Here is a 22,099-nt window from a genome sequence, read left to right on the forward strand (position 1 = left end):
AAGAACACAACACGCAGCCCGGTCTACGATTCGAACTCACAACCTCGCAATCGTAAGCTCAACGCTGTAACCACTGAGCCATATATATATATATATATGTATAGGGAAAGTTTCCGAAAAAAAAACAACAAAAGACGAAGACAGGAGGTGTACAAACAAACAGATGTATTAGTATAGCGCTCAGAAATAGAAAAAGTCTTTTACATTTCGAGCCTACGCTCTTCTACAGAAAGGGCCACAGAAAGAAACAAGGAGAGAAAAATAAAAATAAATATATATATATATATATATATATATATATCTTAGCTGCTTTCTTGTATCTGAGCAAAGCCATTGCTAAAAAGAATCATTGAAATGAGTCATTGTTGATGTAATGTGAGGCCCTTGTATGACTCTTGAGCCTAGCCAAAGGTTTGTACATTCTATTGCAATAACGCACAGCTGTGCTGGCTAGCAGAGTGAACAGGTACCACAGTATGAAGTGTTCTGATCTGTCTTTTTAATCCTCCAACTGAACGGCACACCTTTCCACGGGTTGCACATGTTCTGTTGTGAATAACAGCCTGCATGACTTAAGCATTTCCTTCCACAAATCAGACACATAAAAAGGCAACGTACCTTTATTTTCCATAGGTTCATTCTCTCTAAGCTTTCGCCTGATCTTCCCATGCTTCATACACACACCCCTCAGACACCGGCTAAATGGTCCTACCTTGTAGCTTCAAGATGTCGAAAGTGTGTTTGTATATTTTTAGAATGACAGTGTAGGGTAGGTGTGAGAAGATGGACCTGGTCTGTTTCAACAAGTAGAATATTTGGACTGGATATGGCCAGATTAACCCTTTTGTTACTAACCAGGCTGAAACCAGCTCTGAGTACAAACATCATGTTTTCATAAGCTTTGAATTAAAATCTTCCACCAAACCTTAGTCACTATTTATGTTCCTAACACTAGTTGAATGATAACTAAGTAATTTTACTAAAATCTTTGTTATATTTAAAGTAATTGAAAGAAACACAGAGCATCTCAAAATAAATATGGTAACAAAAGGGTTAAAATATACAATAGAGAAACAATTCTTAACCCTTTCGATACCAACCCAGCTGAAACCACCTCTGTAGTACAAATGTCTTTTTTTTTCATAAGATTTGAATTAAAATATTCCAAACCTTAGTCACAATTTATGTTCCTAACATTAGCTGAATGATAACTAAGTAATTTTACTAAATTCTTTGTAATATTTAAAGTAATTGAAAGAAACAGAGCATCTCAAAATAAATACAGTAACAAAAGGGTTAAATGCTGAAGAGTTAACATAAAAAGGATCAAAACTAACACCTAAAAGAAAAGACTTACATTCTCCTGAATTCCTTCTGTGCAGAAATGCAGTTCATAGTCAGAAATGGGAGCTGCTCTCTTGTAATTCTTCAACCAGTCCAGCACTTTTTTACACTGAAATGAAAAAAATACAAGATTTTTCTGGATTGCTGATAGAAGATGGTTAGATGGAAGCATCTTGTTTCAGTTATTACATTGTGGCTATACTTGGAATTTGCCTTTGGGTAGAATTTGCCGTTGTGTGTATATGTATATCATCATCATCGTTTAACGTCCGTTTTCCATGCTAGTACGGGTTGGATTGTTCGACCGGCGTCTGGAAAGCCAGGAGGCTGCACCAGGCTTCAGTCTGATTTGGCAGTGTTTCTACAGCTGGATGCCCTTCCCAACGCCAACTACTCCGTGAGTGTAGTGGGTGCTTTTTACGTTCCACCGGCACAGGTGCCAGGGGAGGCTGGCAGTGGCCACGATCGGTTGGTGCTTTTTACGTGCCACCGGCACAGAAGCCAGTCAAGGCGGCACTGGCATTGGCCACGTTCGGATGGTGCTTTTTACGTGCCACCGGCACAGGTATCACAACTATTTCCGTTTGATATTTATTTCGATGTTCATGTACTTGACTCAATAGGTCTCCCCAAGCACAGCAGGTCGTTCTGCAATCCAAGGTACTTTGAATGGGCTGGGGCTACGCAAAACTGGTGCAGAAGCCAGTGATGATAATAATAATAATAATAATAATAATAATAATAATAATAGGGAGTAAATCCAAACTTACAGGGAAAAATTAGATTTAGGATTAAATCTAATTTCACAGTATAAATATAAATTAAAGAGATAAAGCCACTATTAGGCAAATCAAACAGTGAAAAACAAACCAAAACAAAGATAAAAATAATTAATATAATATACAAAATATATAAAATATAAAATTTAAAATATTTAAATTTAAAATTTTTAATTTATATTTATAGATTATTTTTTTTATAAATATCAAAAAGTATTAAAAAATTTAATATAATATAAGTATTTACTTATATTATATTAAACTTTTTGATAGTTAAAAAAAATATTTATAAATATAAATAAATTTTAAATTTTATATCTATATATTATTTCTATGTTTTGGTTTACGTTTTTCACTGTTTGATTTGCATAATAGTGGTTTTATCTCTAATTTAATTTTTATATATATATTATATATATATATTTATATATATATTATTATATATATATATTATATATATATATATATATATTATTTATTATATATATATATATATATAATATATATATATATATAAATAAACTAGCAGTTAAGCCCGGTTTCACCCAGTCTGTTTGGATGATGTGGATGTGATCGTTTTCGGTTAGGTATAATCTATAATAGTGTTTCTCAACCATATCATTTCGGGTCCCCTGTTTCGATTGGAGCCTCCAGCTGTATGAAAATTTCTCCCATCCCACTGTCAGATCGATTTTCTCGGTGAGTATGGGGGCTAGGAAAAAAATACAAACTGCATTCCAATCTATGCACCCGTCTCCACATGTGTGCGAATCCCCCCAGCCGTTTGGCTGTGAACCTCAAGACAAGAAAGAATACAATGATCGCCCGTGTCCAATTTATATTATAGATATATATATATATAAAACAAAGTTATTTTATTCCACACGAGTAGAAATATAGGAAAAACAGATATTGAAAATGCACTGAAAATAGTCAATGTAATTTTTATTATATTTAAAGATTTAGGGCAAGCTTCAAACAAGCTATAAAAACAGGGCAAGCTTCAAACACTTGTCAGAAGCCAAACAATGCGACATAAGCCACGTCTTTCTATTTCAAATTTTTGAAAATCAGAGTAAACTGTGAAACCGGTTAAAGCTTCAAATATCATCATCATTGGACGGTTCGACCAGGGTCTGGGAAGCCAGGAGGCTGCACCAGGCTCTAGTCTGATCTGGCAGTGTTTCTACAGCTGGATGCCCTTCCTAACGCCAACCAGTCTGTGAGTGTAGTGAATGCTTTTTATCTGCCAGGGGAGGCTGGCAGCGGTCATGATCGGTTGGTGCTTTTTACGTGCCACTGGCACAGGTGCCAGGGGAGGCTGGCAGCGGCCACGATTGGTTGGTGCTTTTTACGTGCCACTGGCACAGAAGCCAGTCAAGGCGGCGCTAGCATTGGCTACGTTTGGATGGTGCTTTTTTACGTGCCACCGGTACAGGTATCACAACTACAATTTCCATTTGATATTTATTTTGACGTTGATGTACTTGACTCAATAGGTCTCCCCAATATAATAATAAAAAATATAATAACTATGTATGCATGGAAAGAGAGAGAGAGGGGAGAAAGACAAGGAAGTATACCACAACTGTGCAAGGAGCAAAGGGCAGAGTTCCTTCAGAATTATAATAATGTTGAACTCACCTTATCAAGGAAGGAATTCTCCTCAATCTTGAAGGCTTCATCAAGAACCAGCGACAGAGTTTCGTAGTCATACGTATTGACCTGTTGATTGGAGGAAGAACTGACATGACGACTCTTACAACAGAGACAACCAAGGGGGAATCTTGGGTTTATTACCTCCTCTCTTTGCAAAGTTACAGGGAAAAGACCGTTGCTTGGAATTTTGGCAAAGTGTGTGTGTGTGGGGGAAACGTTGTGAATCTAGGTCTTTAAACCTATTACTAAAATTTGAGAGAGGTGGGGGTCAGGGAGGAAAGAAGCAAGAAGGAAAAGGTAACAAATGGGATTGAAAAATTAACTCATTAGCATTCAGATTACTGTCAAATGTAATGTTTTATTCACATTGTTTAGAATTAATTATAAATTATCAAATAGCTTTGAGATTTTGATGTAATTGTTTGTTTGTAGATTAACATTGTAGGCTAAATACGAGAAGCCAGATCTGGCCAATTTGAACATAAAACATGTAGAATATCATCACCATCATCATTATAATTTAATATGCTTTCCATGCCGGCATGGGTTGGATGGTGAGAAAGGAGCTGTCCAGACTACTATTCTCTTTTACAATTTCTACAGCAGGATGTCCTTCCTAACGCCAAGCACTTTACATAATGTGCTGGGCAGGTTGGAATTGACCAGTTTAACCTAGTAGTGCCCCAATTTTTTTTTTGATTTATTACAAAAAAAAAAAAAAGAAGTTTTTTAGGAGTGGCTGCGCAGTAAGTAGCTTCTTTCCCAACCACATGGTTCTGGGTTCCATCCCACTATGTGGCACCTTGGGCAAGTGTCTTCTACTATAACCTCAGGCTGACCAAAGCCTTGCGAGTGGATTTGGTAGACCGAAACTGAAAGAAGCCAGTCGTATATATATGTACGCATGTGTGTGTGTGTGTGTGCATATGTGTTTGTCCCCCCAACATCGCTCAACAACCGATGCTAGTGTGTTTATGTCCCTGTAACTTAGCGGTTCGGCAAAAGAGACTGATAGAATAAGTACTAGGCTTACAAAGAATAAGTCCTGGGTCGATTTGATCGACTAAAATCAGTGCTCCAGCATGGCCACAGTCACATGACTGAAACAAGTAAAAGAGTAAAGAGTAAACTTTATCTGATACTAAATATATAAAAAAAAAATGTTTATTACATTATTTGAAAGACACTTCAGTCTTGATGACTAACTAAAGATATCTCAGAAAAATACAGGTGTTGCAGAAATATGATGGGTTATCCTTCCGGTCCTAAAAAGAAGGACCATGGGTGCTAATGGATTAAATGCTAAATGGTTAAAAAAAAATTAGAGGAGTGGAGGCAGAGAAAGAGACAGAACAAGGACAGTTGAAAGGAAAGGGCTGAATAAGATTTATTAGGGTAACAAAAATATATGGAGAAGAATACTGACCAAATTAATCAATTGTGTGAGTTCTTTAAAAAGTCTTGATTTTGATTTCACGCTTCGTATAATTTTAAGCACTCTTGTCAGCTGGTGGTGATGATGGGAAGCGCTGAAGGTAGACAACTGTGTATAGGAGGCAGAAATGTTCTTGATTAAATATTTCAAGGACAACAGCAAGCCATCAGTTTCCTCAATTTCGAAATCTCTGAAAAGAAATAAATTGTATATATATATATGAGTGGATTTGATAGATGGAAAACTGGATATAAATAGATGTGTGTATTTTGCCCATTGTTAAACCCCATCAAGGCCCTAAACCCTATCACATACTCAAGAATCTTCAGTTCTTTCCAATAGACCCATGATGGTTTAAACATTGAAATCCTGTCATGTTAGTATTCTAAAACGAAAAACAGGTTTGAACTCAGTTAAATGAGTTACCTAATTCTTACTCCACTTACATCACTTCTATTGACGAGTTTCATTTTTTCACTTCCCTGAAGAGAAGATTACATTGTTTTACACCATTTCTATTCCTTTGGAATAAATATCAGTGATATCTTTGAAACACGTGTCGGAAGTAAAAGAATTTGAATAACACCTGCGTTTAACTCCATTTATCATCATCATCATCATCATCATCATCATCATTTAGCATCCGCTTTCAATGCTAGCATTGGTTGGACTGTTCAACTGGGGTCTGGGAGGCCAGAAGGCTACACCAGGCCCAGTTTGATCTGGCAATGTTTCTACAGCTGGATGCCCTATATACACACGTGTGTGTGTATATATATACACACACACACACGACAGGCTTCTGTCAGTTTCCATCTTCCAAATTCATTCACAAGGCTTTGGTCAGCAATATATATATATATATATAATGAAATTGTACGTATGCATGATTGCAAAGAAATTGTAAATGGTAAACTCACTTGCAGAACTTTTTGATGACTTCAGTATCAATGGCACTGCAGCCTACCATTTGCTGTAGAACTTTGTATTTCTCATTTAGTGGGCCATGGAACGCATCTTTGAAACATATCTGAAATCAAAACATAAAGATAGTCATCATCTGCTTTCCATGCTAACAGGGGTTGACTGAGTCTTCGCAATCTAATTCAGTTCTTATTTACATCTGCTGCCTTCCCATGCATGGTGGGTTAGGATGGGGGAAGAGACCAAATCTTGCTTGTTAGTTCTGTCTTGGCATACCTGGATAACACCAGCTTAAATGCAGTCACTCAAGACAGTGCACTGATTGCAGTATACCCTGGTGTGGGGGCCCGAACACATTTGGTACCAGGATGCTTTGTAAGATCATAGGTTACCATTGGTCAGATTTGGTATCCAACCAACGATTCCCTTCAGAAACTGGGATGCATCCTGGTGTATGATTTGTGGGAGCCAGCTCAGACCTTTTGACCATGTTGCCTGATTATCCAAGTTACACCCTGCTTACTGTGTCCTCTGGGTGGGTCGATGGCTTGTGTTAGTTGACCCCCAAGCCACATGGTCACAGCAGATGGGAACAATACTCCACAGAGACTGAAGGGCTTAAGTAGTATCAGCTGTCCAAGCTAGATTTTCATGTGCTAGAGAAAAAAAAAAAAAAAAAACTTGACCACTTCGGCATTTTTTGCTTCCCCTTTCGTGTCGTCACTTTTTGAAGTTATCTCCTGAGATTTTCTATAAGAATTAGGGGCCAGCACTGAAAATTATGACATTTCTTATATGAATATGACTAGGCGCAGGAGTGGCAGTGTGGTAAGTAGCTTACTTACCAACCTCATGGTTCTGGGTTCAGTCCCACTGCATGGCACCTTGGGCAAGTGTCTTCTACTATAGCCTCGGGCCGATCAAAGCCTTGTTAGTGGATTTGGTAGACGGAAACTGAAAGAAGCCCATCGTATATATGCGTGCGTGTGTGTATATGCTTGTGTGTCTGTGTTTGTCCCCCCAACATCGCTTGACAACCGATGCTGGTGTGTTTACATCCCCGTAACTTAGCGGTTCGGCAAAAGAGACCGATAGAATAAGTACTAGGCTTACAAAGAGTAAGACCCAGGGTAGATTTGCTTAACTAAAGGCGGTGCTCCAGCATGGCCACAGTCAAATGACTGAAACAAGTAAAAAGAGAGAGAGTAAAAAAAAAAAAAAAAAAAGTATGTAAACAATGCAATCGAAGCTAAAAAAATAGGTGATGGGCATATATGGAGATTTCAAGGAGTTCTTGCTCCTTCTTTGGCACTGCATCCAATCCATTAACCATCCACAAACTCATTGCTGAAATAGCCACTAAATTTAGTGTTGTAACAAAACTGGATGGGCCTCGCGGAGGCAATGACGGATGACTGGGACCTTGGCATTATATCGTGTTTGAGAGGAAGACCCATCAAATCAAGTAAAATCGCAGTTGTAGCCGATACTGGTGTCATGCAAATGGCACCCATTAGTCTCGGAGTGGTTGGCGTTAGGAAGGGCATCCAGCTGTAGAAATCATGCCAAATCAGACTGGAATCTGATGTAGCCCCTCAGCTTACCAGCCTTGGTCAAACCGTCCAACCCATGCCAGCATGGACAACAGATGTTGAATGATGATGAGGATTTCTGGCAACTGGTACATACATATTAATGGCTGGTAGGGACTCTGCATTTTGTTATACAACCATAATATACTATCAACAATGATTGTATTGCACTACTAACACAGGTAAGACACGGTATTGAGTTATATGCCTTTAATATACTTGAAGGTATATTATGGTTGTATAATGGGATCTTTTCGGTTTGAACAGCAGTTTTTTAAAATAATTTCCACGTAACTAAACTCTTTTAAACTTTGTATACTGTTTATAAAACATCTTTTTCTCTTGGCTTTAATAAGAAAATTCTATAGTTTGTAAGATATTTGCTGTTTTGCTTCTTTAATTTCTGCAATTTCAACCAATCAATGGCATCTATTGAGTTAAAAAGCATTGTGCCGTATGAATATTTCCCTCGTTTAAGAAACAGATTGGGTTTATTTACATTTCTGAAGAAAAAAAGATACCCTTCCCTCCACCCCTAATCCTAAAACAGATTGAAATGCAATAGATCGATACTAGGGTCATAATTATGGGTGACAATATCATATGACACCGCTAGAAAAAACTGCCGTTCAAACCGAAAAGATCCGCATAATGAAATAATGTCTACCAGTATAACTCAAAGTGACACAAGGCCACAGACAGATTCATAGGTAATAGAGGCTTAGTTGATTTAACAGACTCCAGTATAATTAATCATACCATACCTTGTATTTTCCAAGCTGATACCCCCAGTACGCACTGGTTTCAAGTTCTGTACACTTTGCAATCTCATCATGTTCTTTGTGAAGGACAGCCAAAGCATTTCCTACTTTAGCCATGGCCTGTGAAATGAATTTAAAAAAAAAAGAAAAAAACACATGGTTAGTACATATTACTTTCTAAGGAGCAAATGGGCTGGTTTCCCAGTTTCTCTGGCATATATATTCTTTCCTGGAAGGGGCCAGCATCCCTTCCAGGGAGGAATCTTCATTTTCACAAACTGAATGACAGGAGCTATGTGAAATAAAGTTCTTTGGTGAAGAACACAGCATATTGCCTAGTCCAGGAATCGAAACCACAATGTTAGAATCATGAGTTTAACACCTTAACCACTAAGCCATGTGCCTCCACTAAATACATACTCTACAAAGACTGATGTCACCCTCTGCCAATCCATTTATGACTCATTCGACAACATAGGTCTTACTTGCTTGGTGAGAAAGTAATGTTTATGAATGTAAAAAGCACAAAGGGAAAACTATCAAGTTAGATTAAATCAAACTTAAGTTTAAGTCACTCAAGATTGGCGTCTGGTGCAGCCTCTTGGCTTCCCAGACCCCAGTCGAACCGCCCAACCCATGCCAGCATGGAAACCGGACGTTAGATGATGATGATGATATACACACATATGTATATATACTGACCACTTCCCATCACCCATACATCAAAGTCACCAGCCTCACCATCCACACACACCTTCGTTTTGGGATCACCAATACTTTATTATCTCCCCTTCTTCCTAGCTCTCTTGTCTAAGCACTTCTGCCCAGCCAGCTGCCATGATTGACTGCTAGCCGCTAAAGCTTATTTTTATTCTCTATCTGTTTATTTTCTTGTGTGCTTTTCTGTTGAAAAGTGTAGGCTTGAAACATAAAATACCTTTTCACCTTCCCAAGCGTTAAACTAATACACCTGTTTGTTGATCATACACCTGTCTTCGTCTTTTGTTTTTCTGTAAATTCCAACAATATATTTATACATACATATAGTAAAGTAAATTTGCCTACTTAAAATAGCAGTCCTGGTTATGACAAATGTTACTGTTATTCAGCCTCAGGAAAATATCTTCTTCAGCTGGCTATCGACACATTAAATGCATCCTTATATTTTCGAACAAGGGAACTAGGGGATACTACCTCCCTTATTTGAAAATATAAGGATGCAATTAGTGCGCCGATAGCCAGCCGGAGAAGATATCTTCCTGGGGCTAAATAGCAGTAACATTTGTCCTAACCAGGACTGTCACTTTAAGTTGGCAAATAAATTTTATGGTACTGTTACTGCATGTTTCTCATTGAGATTTAGAACTAATATTAGAATAGTCTCTCTCTCCCTCTCTCTCTCTCTATATATATATATATATATCTCATCATCATCATCGTTTAACGTCCGTTTTCCGCGCTAGCACGGGTTGGACGGTTTCGACCGGGGTCTGGGGAGCCAGGGGCTGCCCCAGGCTCCAGTCTGGTCTGGCAGTGTTTCTACAGCTGGATGCCCTTCCTAACGCCAACCACTCCGCGAGTGTAGTGGGTGCTTTTTACGTGCCACCTGCACAGGTGCCAGAGGGGTCTGGCATCGGCCACGGTCAGTTGGTGCTTTTTATGTGCCACCTGCACAGAAGCCAGTCGGGGCGGTGCTGGCATATATATATATATATATAAGAAAGAGAGAGAGAATCTATAAGCATTTAAACAGGTTGTATCTGGCCCAAATATTTTCACTGATTTATGTTCAAACTGGTCGGATCTGGCCACTCACACATGCCTTACCGTGTTATTCTGAAAATAAACAATTACATCATTGAAATCTCAGAGCAGGATCAATTCAAAACTGCGTGAATAAATAAGTATTACATTTTGACATGTCGAAGGATTAAACCAACAATCCTTCAAGTTTTTCCTTACAAGAAGACATCAAGTCTAACTGATAAGATCTTTGAACTCACAAAAACAAACAATAATTCCTCACCATTTGTCCTCGGTAATTGAAATCTTTTCGCATTTTCTTCAAAACACTCAAAATATTCTTCGGGAGACTCCAGGCCAAACCAAGAGCGTACCTGTGGTCCACATTACGTTGGCTGAACACCTGTTGGTAAGAGGGGAACAGAGATGATAAATATCTTTTACCTTTTACTTGATTCAGTCATATGGCTATGGCCATGCTGGGGCACTGCCTTGAAGAATTTTAGTCGACTTTTTTTTTTTTTTTTTGAAGCTTAGTACTTATTCTATCAATGTTCCTTTTGCAGAACCATTAAGTTATGGGGATGTAAACACACCAACACCGGTTGTCAATAAGTGGTGAGGGACACAAAGACACTCGCAAGGCCTTGATCGGCCTAAGGCTAAAATAGGAGGGACTTGCCCATGGTGCCATGCAGTGGGACTGAAACCTGGAACCATGTGGTCGGGAAGCAGAGCGTCTTACCACACCACCAAGCCTGCACCTATATTCAAGTAATAATAATATGAATAGGTGCAGGCATGGCTCTGTAGTAAAAGGTCTGCTTCTCAACCACATGGTTCTGGGTTCAGTCCTATTGCATGACACTTTGGGCAAGTGTCTTCTACTCTAGCCTCAGGCTGACCAAAGTCTTGTGAGTGGATGTGTTAAAAGGAAACTGAAAGAAGCCCATTACATATGTGTGCATGTGTTTGTCCCCAACAACAGCTTGATAATGGGTGTTGTGTTTACATACTTGTAACTTAGTGGTTTGGCAAAAGAGACTGATAGAATAAATACCAGGCTTAAAAACATCTTAAGTACCGTAAATCCTCGAGTATAATCTGCATTTTTTTCCCCCAAATCCCTCGTGCGTACTATATACGAGGTTAAAAATGTAAACTATTTTCTAAGCAATGTCTGAGTCTATTTGCTGTCCGGCAATGTTTATTCAGACGCATTTTGTGATGTCGGGTGCGAAAATACCTGAAGCTAAGTCTGAAAGCAATGAAGTCATAAAAGAATCATCCATAACTTGCAGTAAGCAACATTTATTAAAATAAAAGTATTCAGAACACAGAATAACATGTAACAAAAACAATTTGCAAACATATTTACATTCCCATATAACAGTTAAGAACATCACCATTATTGTATTACGCATGCGCGGAAGTGTTTGTTCGACTAGGTGCTGCTGGCTTAATTATGAACGACTCAAGTTAGAAAAGGAGTGCGTATTATACACAAGGTTTAAGTGTTTCAGAGGTACAGCCCCTCCCCCCCCAATCCCCTGCGTATTATACTCGAAGATTTATGGTACTGGGATCAATTAACTTGACTAAAATTCATCTCAGCATATAGTGAGACTAATAATGGACCATCCCTTCAGAAAGGTAAGAAAGGGGTTTGTGTAGGGATAGTACCCCTATGTAGAAAAAAGGCAAAATTACAGAAGCATCAAAATGTTGGCTTCACAACCCAGTAATTTCCAGTTCATTCTCACTGCCAACAAGACCTGGGAGAGGAACGCCTTCTCTCAAGGCCCTGAGTCAAGAACAGTGAAGTTGTTGATGACCAATGCTCCATGGGGAGCGAAAGATCTAGATAATTAACTTGTAAGTGGAATTGGTAGATGGAAACTATATAGAAGCCTGTCATGTGTGTGTAGGTTTATATTCTGTATTTGTATGAAAGCAGTGAGGCAAAAATGAGGGCATTTGTTGTCATCATAATCCTCTGGCCCTGCACATTCAAAAAGAAGTGGAATGATAAAAAAAAATCTGTTACTTGAAAAATTTGTGCTGTTAGTGATAGGAAGGGCAACATCTCAATTAAATACATATTCATTCAAACCATGCTAGCATAGAACAGTGGACATAAAATGAAAACTATGGTCCATACAAGATTCTACATCATCTTTCCCACTGCTGCTGTACCTTGCATATCATCATCACCATTCACCTATCCTCCATGACATACTGCTATCGCTCTCATCTAAACCCCTCTCCATACTGGTATTTCCTATTAACAGTACCTCCACTCCTGTTCATGACTCACTAGTCACCTCTACCCCCAATCGCTCACCATCTGTTATTGTCCCTTCATACTCTTATGGAACTATCCCAACCCCTGATCCACTGTATCTTCTCTTATGCTCACCTTCTTGTACTTTGGAAATTCGCTCTGGAATCCATCACTACAATCCCCCCCCCCCGGTTACTTCCACCCACCCTTATACAATGCAGGGAAACCATATATCTCTCCTATAGCAAAATACCCGTGTTTGTTCCTCTGTCATAAAGCCCCCATCCCCATAGTCGATGGGTCTTTTTCATGTTTTTTCTTGCCTTGCAAATTACTTAACCTCACGAGTGCTGGTGGCACGAAGATGAACACTCAGTATCCACTGTGAAGTGGTTGGCATTAGAAACCATGTCAGTGCTGACACTGAAGTTTGACATGGCCCCGCAGCTCACAGGATCCCGTCAAACTGAGGCCAGCATGGAAAATGAATGCTGAATAATGAAGATTACTGTTCATATTATTGGAAGATTACTGTCAAGATTATTTCTATGTATATAAACGGTAAAATGTCTGTCTGTCTGTGTGTGTGTCCTTTATACAAATCCACAATTTTTCAGTTAGAGGGCTCGCACTTTCTAAGGTCATTCAAAACCGTCCAAGGGTGGTCGTGCACATCTTCACATTTCCCCAGTCACCCCGCAAAGCCATTAAAAGATCAATAGACAGCATCATTCTTTCAAACTGTACCTTTGCCTCCTGCTGAACAATGAAAGCATCAATAGCAACAACAATATACTGCAATGATGATGTATAGTAATCAACACAAGAATAACACAAAAGTAGGTAGTAAAATATAAAAAAAAAAGATGGTAAATAAACAGCAAGAAGAACATTTACCATTCCATCAATAGCATTTCTAAAATCGAAACAATCATAACGACGACGGTAAACTGCGAAAAGTCTATTAACCTAACAGCCACAACAACAGAAGTGTATCTCTGGTCGGTATTAAACAGAAAACATCCAAATTTAGCACCTTACTTAAGATCTTTGTGAATTTTCTATCCAAAACCCAATCAAAATGCCCGAATCTTGATACGCTAATTGAATGCCAGCTAGCTGTATGTGATTGGTTGGAGATTTGGACAGTACTTGCATGTATGTGCACACGCATGCAGTAGCACTATATAGTCTTTATATAGATGGAACTTGCTTAAAAGAAGTGTAAAAATGTTTTAAGAAAACGAACAAATAAAAAATTATTTTAGATAAGAAAAAAGAAAGAAAAGTTACCTTCTGAAGGAGATGGATCACCAATTCCTTATGTTGACTTGTGCCTTTGATTTGGTTTAGATATTTCATCATTATGTCTTTGATATCATGACTCCCCTATAATCAGACAATAAATAAATATTAATGGCTATTATTTTCTCTGTACAGAATAAGATTTTCGTACTTAGATCTCTTTTACTCATTTCAGTCTTTCAATCATTGGATTGTGGCCATACCGGGGCACTGGTTTAAAGAGGTTTATAAAACGAATCGAACCCAGTGCATTTCTTAGCCACACAATTACTTTAAATATGAGACAAAAAAAAAAAAAAAAAAAAAAAACTTTAGAAAAGAACCCATACTAGTGTCATGTAAAAAAGTTCCTGTGCTGGCACCACATAATAATGTCCATACACTTTATAGGTGCAAGAGTGGCTGTGTGGTAAGAAGCTTGCTTACCAACCACATGGTTCTGGGTTCAGTCCCACTGTGTGGTACCTTGGGCAAGTGTCTTCTATAGCCTCGGGCCAACAAAAGACTTGTGAGTGGATTTGGTAGACGGAAACTGAAAGGAGCCCATTGTATCATCGTCATCGTTTAACGTCCGCTTTCCATGCTAGCATGGGTTGGACGATTTGACTGAGGAATGGCAAACCAAATGGCTGCAACAGGCTTCAATCTTGATCTGACAGAGTTTCTACAGCTGGATGCCCTTCCTAATGCCAACCACTCCGAGAGTGTAGTGGATGCTTTTATGTGCCAGATATATATGTGTGTGTTTGTCCCCCCAATATCGTTTGACAACCGATGCTGGTGTGTTTACATCCCTATAACTTAGTGGCTCGACAAAAGAGACCGACAGAATAAGTACTAGGCTTACAAAGAATAAGTCCTAGGGTTGATTTGATGGACTAAAGGCGGTGCTCCAGCGTGGCCGCAGTCAAATGACTGAAACAAGTAAAAGAGTGTTTGGGGTGACAAAGGGCATCCAGTCATAGAAACCATGACAGCATGGAAAGCGGATGTTAAACAATGATGATGCGTGTTCATCACCTAACTTGAAAACCGGTGTTGGTTTGTTGACATCCCCAGAAGTCAGCAGTCCAGCAAATGAGACCAATAGAATACACGCCAGACTTAGAATAGCACTAGGGTTGATTCATTTGACTAAAACCCTTCAAGGTGGTGCCCCAGCATGGTTGCAGTCCAATGACTGGAACAAGACAAAAGAAAAATAACAAAGAAGCAGCGTAAAAAAACCCAAAAAACACAAGTCAAAGCATTTTCTGTTATCAATGGAAATTGTAGCTGTGATACCAGTGCCGGTGACACATAAGAGAACCATCCGAACGTGGCCATTGCCAGCGCCGCCCGACTGGCCTCCGTGCCGGTGGTACATAAAAAGCACCATCCGATTGTGGCCGTTGCCAGCCACGTCTGGCCCCCGTGCTGGTGGCACATAAAAAGCACCATCCGATCGTGGCCGTTTGCCAGCCTCGTCTGGCACCTGTGCCGGTGGTACGTAAAAAGCACCCACTACACTCACGGAGTGGTTGGCGTTAGGAAGGGCATCCAGCTGTAGAAACACTGCCAGATCAGACTAGGCCTGGCGCAGCCTTCTGGCTTCCCAGACCCCAGTTGAACTGTCCAACCCATGCTAGCATGGAAAACGGACGTTAAACGATGATGATGATGATGTGAGAAATTTACCTGCTTAATTAACGTGACATCAGCAGTGTAGCAGACGGAATATTCCACAATAGTAAAGAAGGAATGCATAGAATATTGGTAGACAAGTTCCAAGTTGCGGTTAAGTTTGAGATAGTCCACTAACGGTGGTATTGTATTGGTATACTCTTGTAGCACCTTACTGTAGTACTCTTTCATATAATTATCAGCAGCCTCTGCGGACTCGGTGTCACTAGCAGGAGGTGTAGGGGGAACTGTAAAGAAAAGACACAAAATTAGCATAATTAGCATTATGGCGGCAAGCTGGCAGAATCATTAGCGCGCCGGGCGAAATGCTTAGCAGTATTTTGTGAGCCGTTATGTTCTGATTTCAAATTCCACACATCAAACTGGAATATTGGGGAAAATAAAACAATACTTACTGAATCTCTTCTTTAGAAGTGGATCAAGTTGAACAGAATTTGCAATCAAAGGGACAAGGGCAGATGACTCCATAATGAAACAATTTTCTTTAAACTCAGGAATTAAACTCCATTTGCAATAGTCTGAGGTGGCAGCATTGTCTTTATTCAAGGCCTAAAACAATTATTTAATACAGTTCTATATTTAAGAGACGAGGAATTATGGACATTATGTACATTTGAGGAAGTTATTATCATTATTATTCAGATCACTGCCTGGAATCAAACTTGGAATCTTGGGGTTCGTAGACCGCGCTCTTAACCATTATGCCATATGCCCATGGGCAATTATGGAGTGAATTTTAGGGCTTATAATAATAACAACATCAAAAAATACCTTAGGAATGAGAACCCAGATTCAAAATTTTCGCAAGACACCTGATGAAGGCTGGAGGGTATATCAGCCGAAATGTTGTGTTCACAACAAACAAGATGAGGACAAATATCCGTCAAATGTAAATAATGTACATTTATTTAATAACAAAAACTAAATAAAAAATATAGACACAATGGTGCAGGCAAGGCTATGTGGTTACGAAACCTGCTTTTCAAATACATGGTTTCAAGTTCAGTCCCACTGCGCAGTACCTTGGACAAATGTCTTACTATGACTCTGAATTGACCAATGCCTTGTGAATAAATCTGATAGAAAGAAACAGTTGGAAGTCTGTTATGTGTGATTGTGTGTGTGTGTCTCCCCACCATCATCACATGACAACTGGTGTTGGTTTGTTTACAGCCCTATAACTTAGTGCTTCAGTAAAAGAACACTGATAGAATAAGTACCAAATTTAAGTACTGGGGTCAATTTGTTCAACTAAAACTTGTCAAGGCAGTGCTCCAGCATGGTCACATCCCAATGACCAAGACAAATAAAAGAAGAAAGTAATACAGGAGCAGGCATGGCTGCTGTGCAGTTAAGTCTGCTTCTCAATCACATGGTCTTAGGTTCAGTCCTACGGCATGGCACCTTGGACAAGTGTCTTCTACTAGAACCTAGGATCAATCAATACCTCATAGAAAGAAACTGTATGGAATCCCACCCAACCCATACAATTACATCATAATCCTGATCTTATCACTCCCTTTTGGGTTACCCTTATTTTTAGTACGCAACCCTCTATCTTTCCAATACTGCTGCCCTTTCTACACCTTGACAATCCTCTCATTTCCCTATCTACAACTTCTCTGGACCCTTATCCATCCATTGGTATGGGTTCACTGAACACCATCTTCATCACTTGATCTCTCCTGCCCAATCCTCTCTGATACTATTCGAAACCAGTTGGGCCAAGGGGTTAAGCTGAGGGCATTAAGCCCTTGAGCAAGGCAAATGAATGTACAAACACTAAAACAAGGAAATAACAGAAAGGGTCTTTCGACTGTCAGACGAACGAAACATAACAAATAGAATTATACACATACAATGGACAAAAGCCGACTATCAGCTAGTATAGGGCTTCTTTCAGTTTCCATTGACCAAATCCAAGGTCTTAGCTGGCCTGGAGTCACAGTGGAAGATATTTGCCCAAGGTGCTGTGCAGTGGGACTGAACCAGAGACCACATGTTTGGGAAGAAGGCTTCACAACCAGACAACTGCATCTTTGCCTATCAATGAAGATATGGCATCTCATTTTGAACTATTAACCACTTCTCTTCTCTAACATGACAGACATTTTGGATAAGTGTTTAGTAGGAGAGGCTGTTCAGTGTGAGAAAATATTAGGAACATATACAACGGGTATGCATGGCATCACTCCAATAGGTACAGGTGATGTAGTCTTCGTGTTTTAACAAATATAACTTTTATTACTGCTAAGTTAATACAGTAGAGCCAAATGCTTTCAAATAAAAGGTAGCAATAAATGCCTGTCTGCAAATATAGAATTCATCACCATCATCATTTAGCGTCTGCTTTCCATGCTAGCATGGGTTGGACGGTTCAACTGGGGTCTGGGAAGCCAGAAGGCTGCACCAGACCCAGTCTGATCTGGCAATGTTTCTACGGCTGGATGACCTTCCTAACGCCAACCACTCCGTGAGTGTAGTGGGTGCTTTTTACGTGCCACCGGCACAGCTGCCAGGCGGGGCTGGCAAACGGCCATAGTTGGATGGTGCTTTTTACGTGCCACCGGCACAGCTACCAGGCGGGGCGGGCAAACGGCCATGGTTGGATGGTGCTTTTTATGTGCCACCAACACGGAGGCCAGTCGGGGCGGCGCTGGCAACGGCCACGCTCGGATGGTTCACTTACGTGCCACCGGCACTGGTATCACAAAAGGGAAAATTAATCCGTGTGCATACCAGTGTCTAAGTAAATGTGTTGTGGAGTGCATGAAATCCCACTTGTGTTTGTTGTACGTAATTAAATGATAAATCCATACAGATTGATAATAGCTGGTTGAATGCCAGATATCAAACAGTGACAGGTCTGAAGGTGAGTTTGCTTTGATGAGTGAAGGTAAGAAAGAGGAATGCTATGCTGTCCAACATGTGTGAAGAAGTCTTTCCTGACAGACTGGTCAAATACGTTGTCCACCATTCAACAGCAACTGCTAATTTTTTCAGTTTTCGCACCCTTTGGCTGTGTGGAAATCATCATGTGTATTCCTCTGCTGCTAAACACCAGCGTGGTGCTATGCTGGGGCAAAGTAATTTGACTAACCTGCAACAAGCAGTTCCCTTTATTTTTTTTTTTTGCTTACGAACTCCCTTTGATTCCAACTTTAACCTTACTGGACTTCCAAGGCCATTCAATATTTAAAAAAAACCCTATCATATTTTTATAATTAAATGTTTTAAAAAATTGTTTAAATATTTTGTATATTACAGAAGTACAACCAAATTCTTGCAAATAAACTTTAGAAAGCAAAATCTTATATGGACCCCACAAGGGTTAAATGGATCCCAGCTGGGAACCACAGCTTTAGAGCTAAGAAAGTGGACTACTATGTGGTTACTGAACTTGTTAGAAACAACAGCTAAATCTCCCACAAATCACCTGTCTTAAGACATACTACAGAACTATAAAAATGGGATAACTACAGATGGAATTACTTTGATCACAGGTCTGCATGGTCAAGGTTGATCTAGAGACCAACAGCATGAAATAAGACTAATATCATCCCAATTAACTACTGCAATTAATTTCACAGTTGTAGGTTTAAACAGAGGGGAGAACACCCAAATGAATCAATAAATCTTGTAATAACTCACATGTGGTAGAGACATGTCCTCAACCATGTAGGTTTGTTGAATTGCTGCTGCAGCAAGTCGGGCAGTCTTTGCTAAGTGGACGAATTTGGTGAGAGAAGCTGGAATATAATGAACAAACGAGAAATTAGGAGACAAAACAGAGATTTTTGATCTGATCTTTTGCCTTGCCACAAGGACATTAGTTTTGAAGAGAAGGAAAGACAATTTTTTTCAACCAGTTCTCAACTGGTACTTCTGACTCTGAAAGGATGCTTGTATCATCCTCACTATGTGAAAACAGGTGCCTGTCACACTTCACAAAGTAATATGCAAGCAATCACTCACCCTTAACTATACTAGCCACAACAATTTATGAGCAAATATTAAAATTTATCAAATCCATTTGTTACTATACTTCTGTCGAGATGCTCTGTGTTTCTTTCAATTGATTTTTAAATATAGTGCCGCCTGACTGGCTCCTGTGCTGGTGGCACAGAAAAAGCACCCACTACACTTTCAGAGTGGTTGGCATTAGGAAGGGCATCCAGCTGTAGAAACATTGCCAGATCAGATTGGAGCCTGCTGCAGTCTTCAGTCAAACTGTCCAACCGATGCCAGCATGGATAGCAGGTGTTAAATGATGATGATGAACTTAGTAATCATTAAGTTAGTGTTAGGAACATAAATTGTGATTAAGGTCTGGTGGAAGATTTTAATTAATTCAAAACTTTTGAAAACAAGGCCCCTGCACAAGGATGACCTGCAGATTCGTGAAGCCTTCCAAGTTTTTATTGCTTAAGGCCATATCACATTGAAAGCTCAGGTTCCTGTCCGAGCACCGAAGTTAAGCAACGTCGAGCCTAGTTAGTACTTAGATGGGTGACCGCTTGGGAAACGTAGGTGCTGTAAGCATCACACATTTTAAAAGGCGGTGCTCCAGCATGGCCAAAGTCAAATGACTGAAACAAGTAAAAGAGTACTAAAGAACCAGAGGCGGTTTCAGCTGGGTTGGCATCAAAAGGGTTAACTTGTTCGATAAACCCAAAACAAATTCAGTAGAACAGTATAGTTAAGTTTAATTACAAATCTGGAAAAACTGGAAAAAAAAAGCCTCCCTTTAAATTTACAAATTACAGAAGGAATTTAATAAATTGTCATATTCACAGTGAACAGTGAGAATCAAAATAATGATGGCGGTGGCACGTAAAACGCACCAACCGATCATGGGTGTTGCCAGCCTCCACTGGTACCTGTGCCGGTGGCACGTAAAAAGCACCATCCGTACGTGGCCGATGCCAGCGCCGCCTTGACTGGCTTCCGTGTCAGTGGCATGTAAAAACCACCAACCGATCGTGGCCTTTGCCAGCCTCCCCTGGCACCTGTGCTGGTGGCACATAAAAAGCACCCACTACACTCACGGAGTGGTTGGCGTTAGGAAGGGCATCCAGCTGTAGAAACTGCCAGATCAGACTGGAGCCTGGTGCAGCCTCCTGGCTTCCCAGACCCTGGTTGAACCGTCCAGCCCATGCAAGCATGGAAAACGGACGTTAAATGATGATGATTATTCACATATTCATTCTAAATACATTCCAACAGATTCGAATATCCACTTACTTGGATGGCAGTAAGTTAGAGCTAAGCTGATTAGTCTGTAAATCATGGCAGGTAAATTGTACTCATCCTGCACATTCTCTTTTTCAAAATCCTCTCCATCAGATTCAGTGTCAGCTAAGTTTTCCAGTAGGTACATGCACAGATCATAAAGGGTCTCGGCTGTTATAGGACAGACTTCACACTCTAGAAGTTTCCTGCAAAGGAAATGAAAAGTTCATAGAATCTCTCTCACATATTTTGTCTCATATTTTGAACCTCCCAAAAACCAATGATTACACAATAATAACTATATAAATCTGAAATATTTAATACTAGCACTCTGACCCAGCAATGCCGGGTCATAGTGCTAGTGCATGCATATACAACTGTGTGCGTGCGCACATACACACGAGTACTGTCCAAATCTCCGACCAATCACATACAGCTAGCTGGCATTCAATTGGCATATCAAGTTTCAGGCATTTTGATTGGGTTTTGGATAGAAAATTCGCAAAAAAGTCACTTCTATTGATTTTTTTTAATGGCTTTGCAGGGGTGACTGGGGAAATGTGAAGATGTGCATGACCACCCTTGGACGGTTTTGAATGACCATAGAAAGTGCGAGCCCTCTAACTGAAAAATTGTGGATTTGTATAAAGCACACACACACACAGACAGACATTTTGCCGTTTATATATATAGAGATAGCAATTCCAGTTGATCTGATCAACAGAACAGCTAGCTCTTGAAGTTAATGTACAAGTGGCTGAGTATCCCACAAATGTGCATGCTCTTAACGTAGTTTTTAGGGAGAGTCAGTGTGATACATGTGGACAAGGCTGACTTGTTAAAAAAAAAGGTACAAATCATTTTTGTCAGCTGAATGGACTGGAACAACATGGGATAAAGGGTCTTCCTTAACCCTTTCGTTACTGTATTCATTTTGAGATGCTCTGTGTTTCTTTCAATTATTTTAAATATAACAAAGAATTTAGTAAAATAACTTAGTTATCATTCAACTAGTGTTAGGAACATCAATTGTGACTAAGGTTTGGTGGAAAGTTTTAATTCAAAACTTATGAAAACAAGACATACTACAGAGCCAGAGGGGGTTTCAGCCAGGTTGGTATCGAAAGGGTTAAGAATTGTTTCTCTTATATATTCTAACTCTTTCGTTACTGTATTTATTTTGAGATGCTCTGTGTTTCTTTCAATTAATTTTAAATATAACAAAGAATTTAGTAAAATAACTTAGTTATCATTCAGCTAGTGTTAGGAACATAAATTGTGACTAAGGTTTGGTGGAAGATTTTAATTCAAAGCTTATGAAAATAAGACATTTGTACTACAGGACCAGAGCCGGTTTC

At 39.6% G+C, this 22,099-nt stretch overlaps 1 protein-coding gene, 1 long non-coding RNA gene and 1 pseudogene across 4 annotated transcripts in view; 2 read left to right on the forward strand and 1 right to left on the reverse strand.

The window, feature by feature from the left end:
* The window catches only part of LOC118763097, a 33,004-nt gene extending 22,868 nt beyond the window's left edge, over nt 1-10,136 (forward strand). For both annotated transcript variants that reach the window (XR_004998851.1, XR_004998852.1), the window contains exon 4: nt 10,109-10,136. This is a non-coding gene — a long non-coding RNA (uncharacterized LOC118763097). The remainder of the gene's footprint in view (nt 1-10,108) is intronic.
* LOC115210692 (kinetochore-associated protein 1) overlaps nt 1-22,099 on the reverse strand; it is a 115,998-nt gene that overhangs the window by 31,236 nt on the left and 62,663 nt on the right. For both annotated transcript variants that reach the window (XR_004998850.1, XM_036502411.1), the window contains exons 35-45: nt 20,754-20,947; nt 19,161-19,258; nt 15,905-16,058; nt 15,504-15,736; nt 13,815-13,910; nt 10,521-10,640; nt 8,498-8,614; nt 6,138-6,247; nt 5,209-5,407; nt 3,768-3,848; nt 1,358-1,453 (exon numbers count right to left, since the gene is read on the reverse strand). Coding sequence is in view for 1 of the 2 variants with exons in the window: in XM_036502411.1 (XP_036358304.1) it covers nt 1,358-1,453; nt 3,768-3,848; nt 5,209-5,407; nt 6,138-6,247; nt 8,498-8,614; nt 10,521-10,640; nt 13,815-13,910; nt 15,504-15,736; nt 15,905-16,058; nt 19,161-19,258; nt 20,754-20,947 (1,498 nt within the window). In the remaining variant the exon portion in view is untranslated. The remainder of the gene's footprint in view (nt 1-1,357; nt 1,454-3,767; nt 3,849-5,208; nt 5,408-6,137; nt 6,248-8,497; nt 8,615-10,520; nt 10,641-13,814; nt 13,911-15,503; nt 15,737-15,904; nt 16,059-19,160; nt 19,259-20,753; nt 20,948-22,099) is intronic.
* Nucleotides 19,933-20,051, forward strand: LOC115211257 (annotated as a pseudogene).

The sequence above is a fragment of the Octopus sinensis genome, linkage group LG4 (assembly GCF_006345805.1).
Source record: "Octopus sinensis linkage group LG4, ASM634580v1, whole genome shotgun sequence".
NCBI classification, from domain to species: Eukaryota; Metazoa; Mollusca; class Cephalopoda; order Octopoda; family Octopodidae; genus Octopus; species Octopus sinensis.